The sequence below is a fragment of the Myotis lucifugus genome, unplaced genomic scaffold, assembly GCF_000147115.1.
Source record: "Myotis lucifugus unplaced genomic scaffold, Myoluc2.0 scaffold_2, whole genome shotgun sequence".
NCBI classification, from domain to species: domain Eukaryota; kingdom Metazoa; phylum Chordata; class Mammalia; order Chiroptera; family Vespertilionidae; genus Myotis; species Myotis lucifugus.
This window is the reverse complement of record NW_005871050.1, coordinates 25,966,936-25,981,911: the sequence shown is the minus strand read 5'-3', so window position 1 is coordinate 25,981,911 and position 14,976 is coordinate 25,966,936. Positions and strand designations below refer to the sequence as shown.

General features: G+C 43.9%; 1 protein-coding gene across 5 annotated transcripts in view; it reads left to right on the top strand.

The window, feature by feature from the left end:
- The first annotated feature begins 212 nt into the window (after window positions 1-212).
- Window positions 213-14,976, top strand: part of TMEM164 (transmembrane protein 164) — a 213,864-nt gene continuing 199,100 nt past the window's right edge. For 3 of the 5 annotated variants that reach the window (XM_006082238.3, XM_023758636.1, XM_023758637.1), the window contains exons 1-2: window positions 213-294; window positions 629-1,307. In XM_006082238.3, the coding sequence (XP_006082300.1) occupies window positions 918-1,307 (390 nt within the window). In that variant the 5' untranslated portion in view covers window positions 213-294; window positions 629-917. Of the gene's footprint in view, window positions 316-628; window positions 1,308-14,976 lie in introns of all 5 variants that reach the window. The other 2 variants (XM_023758638.1, XM_014459412.2) reach the window with 2 other exon arrangements.

Sequence of the window (14,976 nt, the reverse complement as noted above, 5' to 3'; positions counted from 1 at the left end):
CAAAAAAAAAAAAACGCAACCGATTGCTCCCCCACTTCCCATATACACTTATTTAACTAATCCTAATAACCAACATTTTCTAAATAACACCTATATCTACACAGGCGCGAGAAAATTTGCACTTCCACTGCTAACAGGCACAGACGATTAAGGGCCAAAAAAATACAATTATACTGTTTCGGGGGGTTAACCGGTGGCGGGAGGCTGGGACCCGGAGGGCTCTAAATTGGCCGGAGGGACGCGACCGCGGCGAAGTTGCTAGCTGGGGGCAGAGAAGGCCACGCGGTTGCCGGAGTAAGCGATCCCCTGTGGCGAGTGTGTGAAAGGAGGAGTCCGGCGTCCCTGCCATCCCTGTCGCCCTCCCCGCTTGCCCAGCCCCGCTAGCTCCTCTCCTGGCCTCCGCGTGTTCCCTCGCTCTCACCCCCGTCACCCCCTGGTTCGCTCCCGAGGCACTGCGGGATCCCCTCGGCCCCGAACCTCTCGGCCTCTGACTTGCCCTGACCCCTGCTTGCTTCGCCACTGCCCCGGTTCCCCTTTTCTTCCCTCGCTAGTTACCCTTCCCCGCTTCGTAATTCCCGATGCAATTGCCTCTTTGAGACCTTTTTTTTTTTCCTCTCCTTCCTTTTAGATTGGCCAACGGCTCGTTTCAACCCTGCCTCGTTGGTGGCCACTGGAGAAGCGCGGGGGGCTCCCCAGACAGCCGTGGGGACAAGTTAGAGCCAGCACTTTGCCCCGGGCCTCGCGTGTAGCTTCCCCTCCCCTGCTCTCGGTGCCCCGGTGTCTGGGGTGTCTGGAGGGGAGTGCGGGTGTGGGGGTGTGCCCTCCGTACATGTCCCACCACCCGGGCAACTCTCTGGGCTTGTGTTCCATCTCACTCTTGCTTCCCGCACGGTGGTCGAGGGGAGCCACTTTGCATCATGTCCCGGTATAGCTACCAAACTCTTCTGGACTGGCTCTATGGGGGCGTGGACCCCAGCTTTGCAGGCAATGGGGGCCCCGACTGTGCTGCCTTCCTCTCTTGGCAGCAGCGGCTGCTGGAAAGTGTGGTGGTCCTGACCCTGGCCCTGTTGGAGATCCTGGTGGCCCTGCGGCACATCCTGAGGCAGACGAAGGAGGACGGTAGGGGTGACCATGGCTGCCAGCCAGAGCAGGTGACCCAGCGGCCAGAGGAAGGCAAGGAGAGCCTGAGCAAGAATCTGCTCTTAGTAGCCCTGTGCCTGACCTTCGGGGTGGAGGTGGGCTTTAAGTTCGCCACCAAGACCGTCATCTACCTGCTCAACCCCTGTCACCTGGTCACCATGATGCATGTGAGTTTGTTGACTTTTTCCTGGGCAGCCTTAGTGATAAGAGTCATTAGTGTGCTCAGGACACTCGGCAGTGTACAGCACCTCATCCCTTTGGGAAGTGGGACCTTTAAAAATGATTTTCCAAAGGTCTGTTTTTGTGCATATTTCAGATTGGCTTTCTTTCACCTTTGCACAATGCATCAGCCTCACAGTGGAGGGAAGGAACGTAGCACCAGAACCCACTGGCACTCAGGCTGGCTGCCTGTCCCTCCCAGCCCTGCTGGGGCCTTTCACAAGCAGGAAGTCCAGCCCCAGCCAGGTGCCCTTTCTGAATTACATCTGGAGACCTGGCCCAGCCCCCATGCTCTCTGTCACAGTTAATCCTCAGAGGCCTGGTGACATTCTTTACTGGAGGTGGTTAAATAAGGTTCCTTGTCTCTACTAGGGTACTTTGGGGAAATACTTTTACAGGTTTCCCTTAATTATTCTTTCATTTGGGAGTTTGTACTCTTAGGGTGAGGTCTGCTTTTGAATTCTGAGGGTTTGGAGCAGCACCAAGCTCCTACTAAGTGCTCTCTGAAACAGGCCCCAGGCTGACTCGAGAACATTGGGCTGGTGATTTCTATTCTGGTGAAAGGGTATTTATTTTTTTTTTTGCAAACCTCTTTATCTTATCATTCTTATCCTATGGTCATGGTCCAGGGGCACTCAGAGAGCTGATTTCTTTACCTCCTATTAGCAGTATTAAGAAAAACAAACTGGATTAAAAAGGAAAGTGTCAGATACATAAAAATAATCTGGTTGAAGACCAAGAATGAGAATGTCTTTCTGTACTCAGCCTGTGTGAAGAGATGTTATGAAACTATAAAATCACAGAGGAGAAGGAAGAGGAGAAAGGGAAACAAATCCTTTGTAAATTTCGGGCTGTGGAAAACTTGGTATGTTTTATTCAGAAACAGTTTTGAAACCTGTCATTAGAATCTTTATTGCATTTGTATTTGTAGGTTATTCTCAGGAGACTTGTGACAGCCCTATATGGGGCAGGAGGTTAAGGTTAAGATTATTATCTCCATTTTACAGGCTTGTGGAGTGCCAAGGGATAGGGTGGTCACTTGCCTGCAGCCAAAAGGTGAATTATCCTCTGGGTTGGTCTTTGGAATGGCAAGCTGGCAGTGAAATAGGGCAGTCTCTGTGGGGAGGCTGAGGCTGATCAGCATGACAATGCCTACTTGAGGCTCACTAGCTGGTTACCTCTTTGTTCTAGGAGCTCCTTGATTGCAGGTCCTTGGCCTCAGTTTTCCTATCTGTAAAATGTGGTAAATGGCCTCAGGCCCTTCCCATTTTGCAGGTGTGGCAAAGAGGTGCAGATAGCTTTGTAATAAAGAGGCTGTTATTGATTGGGTGGCTTTCATCATTGAGCAGGGCTGGAGGGGGCAACATTTTTTTTTTTATAAGAAAAGGCTTCTTGGGAAGTGATGCTATTCACAGGAAGCCCAGGGCTCTCCCAGCTAGACCTTCTGTGTAAATTTGAGCCAGTCCTCTTTCTTTTTTTTCTTTCTTCTTCTTCTTCTTCTTTTTTTTAAAATTTATTTATGAATGGCTTGTTTGTTAATGAGAGGAAACAACACATCTCAGCCACTGCTGCAAGAGGCTCTTGGGACAGGAGTGCTTTTTTTTGGACGGCAGGTGGTGAAGGTCAGAGGGTACCTCTTCCACAAAAGGGTCTTGAGGCCTCTGGCAGCCACATATCTAGAAGGTCAACAAAGGACTAAATTCAGCCCGACTGGGGCTGCTGCTGGTGTGATGACGTCAAACCTGGCAGTACCATGGTTTTTAGTGGAAAGGTTTTTAGAGGCTTTTAGAAGAGTCTGGAGACTTAGTTCTGGCATTAATTAGTTGTGTGACTGGGGAGAGTATTCTTCCTGGACCTTAGTTTGCCCATCTGCAAAATGAGACAATTTTTACTCCTAGCTGTTGACAGCCTATGTTCTGTGGTCCTTTTCTCTATTAAGCAGTGGCTGTGGGATGCAACAGATAACTATTCTAGAAATGCTTTTGGCCTCCATGGTTGGAAAAAGGAAACTAAGTCAGATGGACTTGTTCATCTTTTCATCCTTGTTCATCTTTTGCTGCTACCTCTGTCTCCCCAGTAAAGTCAACCTGACCCGGTCACCCTTGGGGATATGTGTAGATGATGGCACTTAGAGCTGGTTGCTGCAGAGAGATGGATGTTTGGGGGAGTATGGACTGATTCCTGTCACCTGTGCATTTTCTATTGCCCTGGGCTTAGCTCAAGCTCTGAACAGAGTCATGCTGAGGAAGACTTGGGCCCACCTTGGAGTAGACTCCTCTGTCCTTTACTCCTAAGTCACTGCTTTGTGTCATTTAAATAGTAACCTCTGGCCTACCAGGGGACCTAGTGTTTGATGACTCCAATGTTCCATACCCTACCTGTGGTTCTTCCTGGGAAGCATGAATGTGTGTATTTTAAAAACTTATATAAGTCCTTTAAAAAATTCACAACAGATGGTTGGAAGCAGTTTGCTGACTTGGTTGCAGCAATGACTAATGATAGTAAGTATGGTTAATATTACCTTACATTTATCTAGCACTTTACTGTTTATTTTAAGGCACTTTCACATAACTTGTTTTATTTAGGGTTATGATAGAATAACTTGGACCTGGAGAAAGAGATGTTAAAATGTTTCCCATGACTGTGTATATTCCAAAGGGGAGAGGTTGAGTACAAAGAAATACTTTGGCAAATGAATTAGCTGAATTAATCTATATTTTGGCAGTAAATTATATGGAGTTCAAAGGTCCTGATTAGGGAGGGGAGACATTAGCTGAAATAAAAGGGAAAGCTTAGCAGAAACATTTCTGATGTGTGTTTCGCAACAGAATGACTAAATTTTAGCTTTATAGAAAGACCTTGTTCCTCAGTGAGTGCAAGTTTGTCTATAAAGGATGGTATTGCTTTAGGCCAGGAAATAGAAGAGTTAGAGAGAAGTTGGTTAGTCACCTCATCTCCCATTTTACAATTTATAAAATATGTATTCCCAAAACCTCGTTACACACATCCTCCTCTTGGCCACATTGCCAGCTTTAGAAGCATAAGGAAGGGCAATTTTTGTGCTTGAGTCTGGTCTTGATTATTACTCCTGGTGTCAAGTTTCTTTTTGGTCTTGTCTGATTTCTCAAAGGCCCTGGGACTGTGGACTGATAGAGGTTTACTAATATATGATTAAAGCAGCACCATCTCACATTCTCAGGATCAGCAAAGCAGCACCATCCTTAAACTCCTTGCTGAATATCAGTGGCATTTACCAATCACACCAATAAGTATTTTTTCAAGCATAGCTAGTCCCTTTGTGCATATTATTTTGGCAGGTGTGGGTGACAGGAAATGAATTTACTGAGTGATTACGCTGTTTACTAAAAATCACCCAGCCACGTTAGTGGCAGAGGTGGCTTAAGAACTGAGCTGCCACAGTGGCAAGCTGGCTTTAGCAGGAAGAGATTCTCGTAGCTATTTAAACCCCCAAACCTACAATTTCTCAGCAGAAGGGTTAAAATGCCCTTGATTGACTGTATCTGTAAAGACCAGTTGTCCTAAATTAGTGGCCCTTTATTTCCCTTGCATAAGTTATATTGTCTCTGCTTCAGAAACTTAACGGAAAGATCCCATTCGGAATGTCTTATCCAATTGTCCAATTGCTGTTGGTTCTGTATGTGTCTGTGTCAACATCTCCTGATGGGACACTGAACTTAGTGAGGCACAATAAATGCCATTTAGTCCTCAGTGTTGTATGTACATAAGGCAAGCTGGATCCAGGCTGGACATTTGGCAAATAATTGATGCTATCATGCCCATAGCCCCAAGCCACTGTTTTTTAGCCAGTAATACTGAGTGCACCCCATTCTTTTTTGGAGTTGCCATTTGCTATTTGATTTCATGTCTTCTTTACAATATATTAGAAATCTGATTTCCTCCAAATATAGCTTACCTGCTTTTGGTTCACCATTTGATTTGCTTACTTCTTCCTCCTTGCTGAAAGTATAGAATGGCACATACTCAAAACAGTTCTGAGCTTTTTTGTGGCAACTTTGGGAATTAGCTGAATATACTCCAGTGTGTTTCATTTGCTCGGTGATGAATTTGTTTTACAGAAAACCTGATGGATTTGAGAACTAGCTTCCCCACCCCACTCCTTGACTTCAGACCAGCTACACCTCCCCATCTCCATCTGCTGTCTAGAGCGCTCATAAGGGCTCCTGCTTGGAATTGACATCGGATGGGTAATGGGTACAATGAGGGATCCAGTCATCTGCTGATAGCTTATCAGATGGACTGTGTCCTGTACCATCAGTCTAGGGGGACACAAGAGGATGATGTTTATATGGGCCTCAGCAGTGAGGCATGACATTTCTTTTTAGTTTGTTTTATTTTTTCCCCCATGGAAATTTGCAGAGAATTTTTCCATCTTTCATTGTTACAGTCTTTTGGGGGCATCCATTATAAAGAGAAATGATGTGCATTGGTGGATTAAACAGCCCACAGACAGCCCTGGGATTTAAAATTATGATGCTAGTTCCGCTCATGGCTTGCTAGGGAACCTGGGCAAATTATTTAACCCTTTTCTATCTCTATCTTCTCCATGAAATGGGCCCCAAGCAAACAAAGCATTTTAATCCTCTGAATAACTATGAGGTCACTTAAACAGAGAAACTGGGCAAAGCTGATCAAAGCCGGCAGATGCCCAATGTATTTTTACCTCTGACTCAGAAACTGACACACCTCAATTCCTTTTCATCTTTGATAGCCATTAGAATCCATTCCTCTAATCCTTTCTGTCGCTTTTCTCTGGATCCTGGCCTGTGCCTGCATACCCTTCTAATGCACAGTTTATAAAACTGGATGCTGAAACTTACTAGAGGCCCAGCCCACGGCTAGTAAGAGGAAAGATGTACTTGCCAGCCTTTGCTCGCCACGCACCTGTTAGTATAACCCATCATGGGGCTTGCTTTTGAGTTACAGTATGTTGCTGGCTCCTATTCAGGGGGTAATCCTCAGGGTCCCTGAATTTTTGTTCCTTTGACATAAAGTGGCACCTTTGTCATTGTCATCATGGGCTTTCTCATGTTTTCCTCCCCTCCGTAGATACTCTTCTGAGGATTCTCCTCTATGAAACTTTTCAAATGATCTTGACCCGACTCTAGTTATTCCAGTTATTTTAGTTACACCATTTTTCTTCCTTTCTGAACTCTCTGAACATTCCTCAGACTATTTGATTCTTTAAAGTATACCTTAGATAATTCTGTAAGTGTTTGGCTGAGTTGCTTGTTTTTGCACATTTGTTTATCCTCTACCATGAGCAGGAATACTTTTTTTTTTTTTTTAACTGAAAGGAATAGTGCTTCTTTTTCTTTGTAATTCCCTGCAGAGCTTAATACAATATATACATGCACATTAATTGTTTAATGTGTGCCTGGAAAATGCTGATGGACTGACAGAGCTGATTTCATAATTCCCTGTTTTCTTTTCCCTCTGGTGGCCCTGTTTGTTCTCCTGAGGTCTCATGGGCATGGTTCCTATGTCTCCTTGTGCCATTAGGAAAATATCCTGTCGGGTTTTTTGAAATAACCAGAGGAGAGAGGCACTTTCGGCTCCAGCTCACACATCTTTTTGTTGAATTTCCATCACAAAGAGCTAGTTATTAGAACTGCAGCCCATTTTCTGCCTGAAGTATCCGTTCCCTTTCATCCCAATGAGGAAATTATGCTGTTGGATCTTGGTATTAATCCCCTGGTAGATATCTGGACAATACCTACTTTCTTTTTGTCCTTTTTAATATCATATAAATTTTTAAATAGTGTTATTAGGCTAGTGACGTACTTCCCATCTTTTTCCTCTTCTGTATTTTTCAGTGGGTAGCTCATTGTCATCATGCCTCATTAAAACACCCTCCGGCCCTAACCGGTTTGGCTCAGTGGATAGAGCGTCAGCCTGTGGACTGAAGGGTCCCGGGTTCAATTCCGGTCAAGGGCATGTACCTGGGTTGCGGGCTCATCCCCAGTAGGGGGTGTGCAGGAGGCAGCTGATCAATGTTTCTCTCTCATCGATGTTTCTAACTCTCTATCCCTCTCCCTTCCTCTCTGTAAAAAATCAATAAAACATATTTTAAAAAAAAATAAAACACCCTCTGCAAGAACAGCCAAGTTTCTCAGCTTCTCCTGGTTTTTCATGTCTTTTTTAATGTTCATTTTTTCACTTTATTGAGGTATACTTGACAAATGAAATTGTGAGATATTTATTTTTTAAAATATATTTTTATTGATTTCAGAGAGGATGGGAGAGGGAGTGAGAGATAGAAACATCAATGATGAGAATAATTTATCAACTGCCTCCTGCATACCCCACACTGGGGATCGAGCCTGCAACCTGGGCATGTGCCCTAACTGGGAATTGAGCCATGACCTCCTGGTTCATAGGTCGATGCTCAACCACTGAGCCATGCCGGTCAAGCAATTGTGAGATATTTAAAGGGTAAAGCATGATGATTTGTTATAGGTACATGTTGTAAAAGGATCGATCCCCCAACCCCCATTGATTTTTTTTAAAGTAGATTATTTTTTAAAAATATATTTTATTGATTTTTTACAGAGAGGAAGGGAGAGGGATAGAGAATTAGAAACATCGATGAGAGAGAAACATGATCGGCTGCCTCCCGCACACCCCCTACTGGGGATGTGCCCGCAACCAAGGTACATGCCCTTGACTGGAATCGAACCTGGGACCTTTCAGTCCGCAGGCTGATGCTCTATCCACTGAGCCAAACCGGTTAGGACCCCCATTGATTTTTAACACATGAATGGTCTTTCTTTTCGTTTGTTAAATTGAGAGTTTTTTGTCTCAGGTGCTCCTCTTCTGCCAGGAACTGGCTGAGTGGACATGAAGAACTATGGGTGTGGAGAGCAGTGATTCTTGAACTTTCTTTGTGAAAGATCCCCTTGAAAGCTTGTTATAATGCAGAGCCCTGGCTCACTACACAGAGTCTGAGTAAGTGTAGGTCAAGGATGGGGATCTACATTTATTACAAACTCCCGAGTAATTCTGATGCTGATAAACCTTGGACCCCATTTTGAGAGACTAGTTAGTGGCTAAAGTTCTATGTGAGAAGTTGGTTCAAATGCTCATCCTGTCTGGCATGATGCCCCGTGGGAAGGGCATTTAGTCTTCTGGTAGAACCTCAGTGTTTATATATGTGTTAAATAATGTGACTGAAATTAGAGGTGAGGGCCCCAAGTTATTGTGAGGTGGTTTTACAGTTCCAGTAGCTTGTTTGCTGACTGGTATTATGTCAATGGAGTATTTCAGCCAGGCATCCCAGTCCTTCAGCACCTCCCAGTCCTTCTACATTCCCTTCCTTCCTTCAAGCCTCTGAGATCTTCAGGAACTAACAATAGGAAATATTGACACATGGTTATTGCATTCTAACTTAACTGTTTTGCAGAACTCTTAAATGGACATTGGAATTTATTCATTTTGTATTCATTCAGCAAACATTTATCCAGTGCTATGATGTGTCAAACATTGTGTCAGGCACTGGAGATTCAAAGATAAATAAGAAACATTCTTTGTCCTCGTGTTGTTCACAGTTTAGATGGGACAGGTAAGAAAAGAAATCAACTAAATTGTAACACGACATGTACAGCAGCAGATTTGAACAAATCATAGAGGACAGAGGGTCTTTTTTTCCTAGTGCAAGTAAGGAAATCTTCCTAGAGGAGGTGACATTTTAGCTGGATCATAAAAAAGATAAATTAGTTCCATGAGAGAGGAGATCCTGTGTGTCTTATTTTCTATTCTAGTCCTCTAATAGGGCCAGGCTTCAATGAACACGTGTGAATGAATGAGTAGGAGTTTGTTGGATGTTGCAGGAAGGAGCAGAATTCAAGGCATAGGAAATGATATGTGCAAAGGCACAGAGTTGCTTTGTTTTTCATAGGAAAATGTCTCAACTGTAACTTGGAGTCATTTGAATATTATTATCAGGGCCAGAGTTCTTATTTTTCCCTTGACAAACCAAGCAAAACTGTAGGAATGAATGCTCTGTCATTTCTGGACTGTTAATAAGACAACTGCAGTTGCACATGAATCTTTGATATAAGGACTTGTGAGATAGTGTTCTCTGTGTTGTCTCAGGAGGGTTCACACTGTCAAGGACAGACACACAGATCATTGATGAGAGGGGACAGACATTAAATACAGAAAATGAGATAGCAGGTATCCCACCCGTGACCAGAAAAATGATTTTTAATGATTCATGGAATGGTTGGTGCCCCCACTAAAGTCTACAGCAGAACTAATAGAATGTGATGCTATCCTTTCTTTTTCCTTTTCCTTCTTCCCTGCTTCCAAGTCTCTTCCCCCACCCACTGCATGCAAACCTGCCTCCTTCCAGAGTACTCCAAGCTCCAAAACCATCTCGTCTACAATTCAAAATTCCCATTCCACCAGAGAAGGTGATATTCAAGAGGGAACTAGGAAGAAAGCAGTTCCATTTCAAAGATTCATACTGAAGTGTGAGTGGCCCATAGACTCAACTGGATGTGGGGCAGAGGATGAATTTTAAAAAGGGCCTTGTTACCCTGACTTGATCCAAATGGTGAGGTATATCCCAATGTATTTGAGCAGTAGCCAATGTTTGTGAGCAGTTCCTTGCCCCATTTTTGGCCTCTTCCCCACTCTGCCCCACCCAGAGAACTCAGTGTCTTGCTACCCTCCTTACTGACCCACCTGGGTAAGTCTGCACTGAAGGTGCTTGAGTGCAGCAGTTACATTTGAAAGCTTGGAGAGGACTCCTCCTCTTCTGGGTAGCAGTCCTCTTTGTTTACTCAGGTCTCTGCCAGCTAAACAGGGCATGGCTTGCATATCTGGCAGTGCATGGTGTGTCAAGGGACTTAGACCTGCTGCCAGCCCGAGCTTCTGCAGGGGGAGGGTTTGGGGGATCTCTTGGTTGGCTGTGTTTCTTTTCCAGTAGCTGCTGGACGAAATGCCAGAGGGAAGAAGGGATGAGTCTTGTCCTGGGCTGGGTGGTTCTGAGGGAAGGGAATGGATGGCAGGAGCCAGGAGGTTAGAGAGGATTGGCCTGTCCGGCAGAAACAGTTCAAGTTATGCCCTGTGGGCAGGTGTTTAGGTGGGTAGAAGAGGGATAAGCAAGATTATCTGGAGGAGAAAGTAAGCATGAGCCCATTCCAGTTTCATCCTTATGTCTTCAGTCTCCCTATCTCCATCACACACCAGTGTTGGCATAACTCGGGGTGTATTTTGCCTGTGAATTGAATCGCCTTTGCCAGTCGACCAGCTGTGTTTGCATAAAGACTCTGGCTGACTGTGCTCTGGCTGTTGCTAGCAAAAAAGACATTTCATTCAGGTGCTGATTAAATAAGGCGCAGAGCTGGATTGCACATTAAGGCCTTTAACTGGGGCTCTGGGAGCCTTGGGTAAACACTTATTAGATGTTCTGGGCAGAGCATTAGCAGACACTGCTGGAAATGAGGTACTTTTTTCAGAAATCAGGTTGAGGGGGAAAGGAGGTGATGAGAGACTTTTAGAGTCTTGAATCTCTTCCTAGATTAATCAGATACGAGTTGCTGGCAGGTACACAGAATGGCTAAACAGGCTTCCTCATTGGCATTGACTTGACAGATTCTCGCTGGGACCCTGTAGGTTCCGATTGGGACACAGCAGGGAGTGTGACTAAGTAGAGCAGGAGAAAAGCCTCCTTTTCCTAATGAAAGTTCAGTTTAGTGGATTGAACTTTTGGAACATATTTCCTGAGTTTGTTATTGAGCTTCATCACCACATGATTTTAGGCATGTCACTTAACAGCTTTGAACCTCAATTTCACTCATCTATAAAATGTCAATAATAATAGTACCCACCTAATAGGGTTGTTGTAAGGATTAAATAAAATAATTTAAATCAAGCATGTAGCAGAAGGTCTGGCTCACTGTGAGCACTCAACAGATGTCAGCAGTTTTTCATAGTACTACTACTACTACTACGTATTTCAAGGCAGCAGTGACACACTGGATAAGAGTTCAGACACTAAGATGGGAAAGGCATGGGTTTAAATCCTACAATTGGCTGTGTAACCCTGGGCAACTTACTTAACCTCTCTAAGCCTAATTTTCCATAATTGTAAAATGGAATAATAATCACATCTATCCTGAAGGACTGTTGTGCGGATTAAATTAAAAATACTAAGCATTTAAGATAGTATCTGGCACATAGTAAACATTCAATAAATTTTAGCTGTGATGATGGTGATAATGATGATGACCATCATCACTATTATGGTGGCAGCTGCTGCTGTGAGCTTGGGTGCTTGGTGTTGGTTTAAGATAATAGGGATTAGATACAGGAAGGCAGTTTTAGCAACCTCACCTGAGAAAAGCTGCCCTGGCATCTTTGTTTCATGCAGTGGGCAAAAATGTTGGTTCTATGAAGTTGGCACCCAAGTAATCTCTATAGGGCAGGGCAGCTTGGCTGTTTGAGACCTAAGGACAGTTTTGTAATTTGAAAGTCACTTTAAATTGCGCAGCCCTAGCTGAAGTATTTGGGGGATGGCTCTCACTGGGTGGAAGGTTGGCTTTCCAGGGACCTCTTGGCCTAATTATTGCTGCTTTTCATCAATGGACCGGCTCCATGGTGCAAGCTATCTTGAGATTGGTAGCCTAGGAAACCAGTGAGCCCATGACAGAAGTATGAAATGAGTGGTTTGGGGTTGCGTGGGCAGAGACAGTTACGTGGATTTATTTTTTACATTTTCATTATATTTCACTTGCTTGAGGGGAGTGCAACTTTCCCAAATGCCACCTGTTACCAGAGTTAGGTAATTATTAGAGGAGAAGGGCTGCTCCCAGAGCTCCTAGGAGAAAGGAGGGTTTTAAGTACACCCGTATCTTTGCTGAAGGAGAAGCACAGTGGTGGAAAATGTGCTCCTCGAGAGAGATTCCAGTGTGCTTTGACTTACACATCAGCAAATGGACAGAAAACAGACAATTATTCGTATGTCTCCAGGATATGGGAAACCGCTCTCATTTTCAAGACCAGCTTCTCTCTTTCAGAGCTGACCTAGTCCACCAGGCACTAGAGCAGTGGTTCTCAACCTGTGGGTCGCGACCCCTTTGGGGCTCAAACGACCCTTTCACAAGTGTCCCCTAAGACCATCGGAAAACACATATATAATTACATATTGTTTTTGTGATTAATCACTATGCTTTAATTATGTTCAATTTGTAACAATGAAAATACATCCTGCATATCAGATATTTACATTATGATTCATAACAGTAGCAAAATTACAGTTATGAAGTAGCAACGAAAATAATTTTATGGTTGGGGGTCACCACAACATGAGGAGCTGTATTAAAGGGTCTCGGCATTAGGAAGGTTGAGAACCACTGCACTAGAGGAAGGCACCCGGTATGTGCAGCCTCCCAGGGCTGAGGCCTTGTCATGTGACTTCACAGCCTTGGGGCCCTGAGTGTCCCTTCCCATCAAGGCATTGCAAGGCCTCCGTGCATATTCCCAAGCATGGTGAGTAAATCCGCAACTCCATAGTCTCAAAGTTGAGAGAAACGAGAAGACTAAGGTCATGTTTTCTGTAATGATTCTGGTTCCCTGGGACGAGCTGGCTTGGAGGGTACGTATAAAACAAACAGTAACCCAAAGAAACAACAAGCTTTAGAAGTTTGCCGTAGAAGGTCACTGTTCCGAGAGACCTAGGGGAGATTGTAACAAAGGATCTTCTTCATATCACCACTTGCTCCTTGTCAATTTGCATTTGTTAAAGAGTTTTCTTTTTTAAGTTCCAGGCACTTGAGAGTGTACATGCCTGTTGTTGCACTTTATTCTCTGCACCCTGCAGGAATGTGGCTGAGGGTCATGTGCTTAAGTGTCTCATTATCATTATCATCAGCACTTTTACATCCAACCCCTTGAGCCGCAACCACTGCAGGCTGCTGCTTCATGCAGTCATTTCTCCCTGTTTCCTGGGCTCCCAGCCCCAAGAGGAATAGCAGGGCACCCTGAATAAAGGGGCTGCTTTTACTTTTGGATTTCTTTTTGGCTGCATGGTAGTCACTGCACTTTCCACTTCAGCTTTCCCCAGAATAGTCTTGCAAGCTAACACCAAGCCAAGGTCAAGTTTCTGTGTTTGCTTGTGGGGTTTCTGGCCAGTGAGTGAAGAGAACAGATTAACGCCCCCCTGCCCAAGCCCTGTGGCTGTCCTCTCTGAGCAGGACTCCCAGGGGGTTGTTATCTTGGGCAAGGAGGTCAGGGGTAACCTTTAGGCCATGGCTGCATTAGATTTGTAGAGAAGAATGTGAAGCCTGCCACTGCACGGGGGCTCCTGACTGGTTGTGTGGTGTTTGGCCATACCTCACAGCCAGGCTGTGTTTGCCCAGATGGACACATGTCTAGGATCATCTTCCAAAATTTCTTACTCCCTGCTTTGGGTCTGTCCTGAAAACAATTTGCACAGTTCACTGTGGTTTGCACCTGTTGTTTTTTTATTCCCCTTTTCCATAGTTAGTTTGCAGCAAACTGAGAATTAATCCAGGCTCCTCACACTTCTTTTTTTATGTTTTCATTTCACTCTTTTTTATATTTTATTGTTTAAAGTATTACATAGCACTCCTTTTTCCCTCATTGACCTCTCCGAGCTGCTCCTATCCCCCAGCACATGCCCTCCACAAGTTGGTGATCTAGTTTAATTTTTTTGCATATATCTATCCAATTTTCCCAACACCATTTATTGAAGAGACTGTCTTGGCTCCACTGTATGTTCTTGCCTCCTTTGTCAAATGTTAATTGAGCATAATGGCTTGGGTCGATTTCTGGGTTCTCTGTTCTGTTCCATTGGTCTATATGTCTGATCTTGTGCCAGTACCAGGCAGTTTTGAGAACAGTGGCTTTGTAATATAGCTTGATATCTGGTATTGTGATCCCTCCTACTTTGTTCTTTTTCTCAAGATTGCTGTGGCTATTTGGGGTCATTTTTTATTCCATATGAATTTTTGGAGAGTTTGTTCTAGGTCTGTGAAATGTGCCATTGGTATCTTAATGGGGAGTGCATTGAATCTATAGATTGCTTTGGGTAGTATAAACAATTGAATGATGTTGATTCTACCAGTCCATGAACATGATATGTTCTTCCATTTGTTTATGTCTTCCTCTACCTCTTTTTTCAACATCCTATAGTTTTCTGAGTACAGGTCTTTTAGCTTCTTAGTTAAGTTTATTCCTAGGTATTTTAATTTTTTTGTTGCAATGGTAAATGGGATTTTTTATTTTTATTTTCTCTTTCTGTGAGTTCATTATTGGTGTGTAAAAAGCTATAGATTTCTGGGTGTAAATTTTGTATCCTGCTACATTTTCAAATTCATTTATTAAGTCTAGTAGTTTTTTGATGGAGTCTTTAGGATTTTCTATGTACAATATCAAGGACAGTTTTACTTCTTCTTTTCCAATTTGGATGCCTTTTATTTCTTCTTCTTGTCTGATCACTATGGCTAACACTTCCAGTACTATGTCGAACAGGGGTGGTGAAAGTGGTCATCCCTGTCTTGTTCCTGTTCTTAGAGAAAATGGTTTTAGTTTTTTTGCCCATTGAGTATG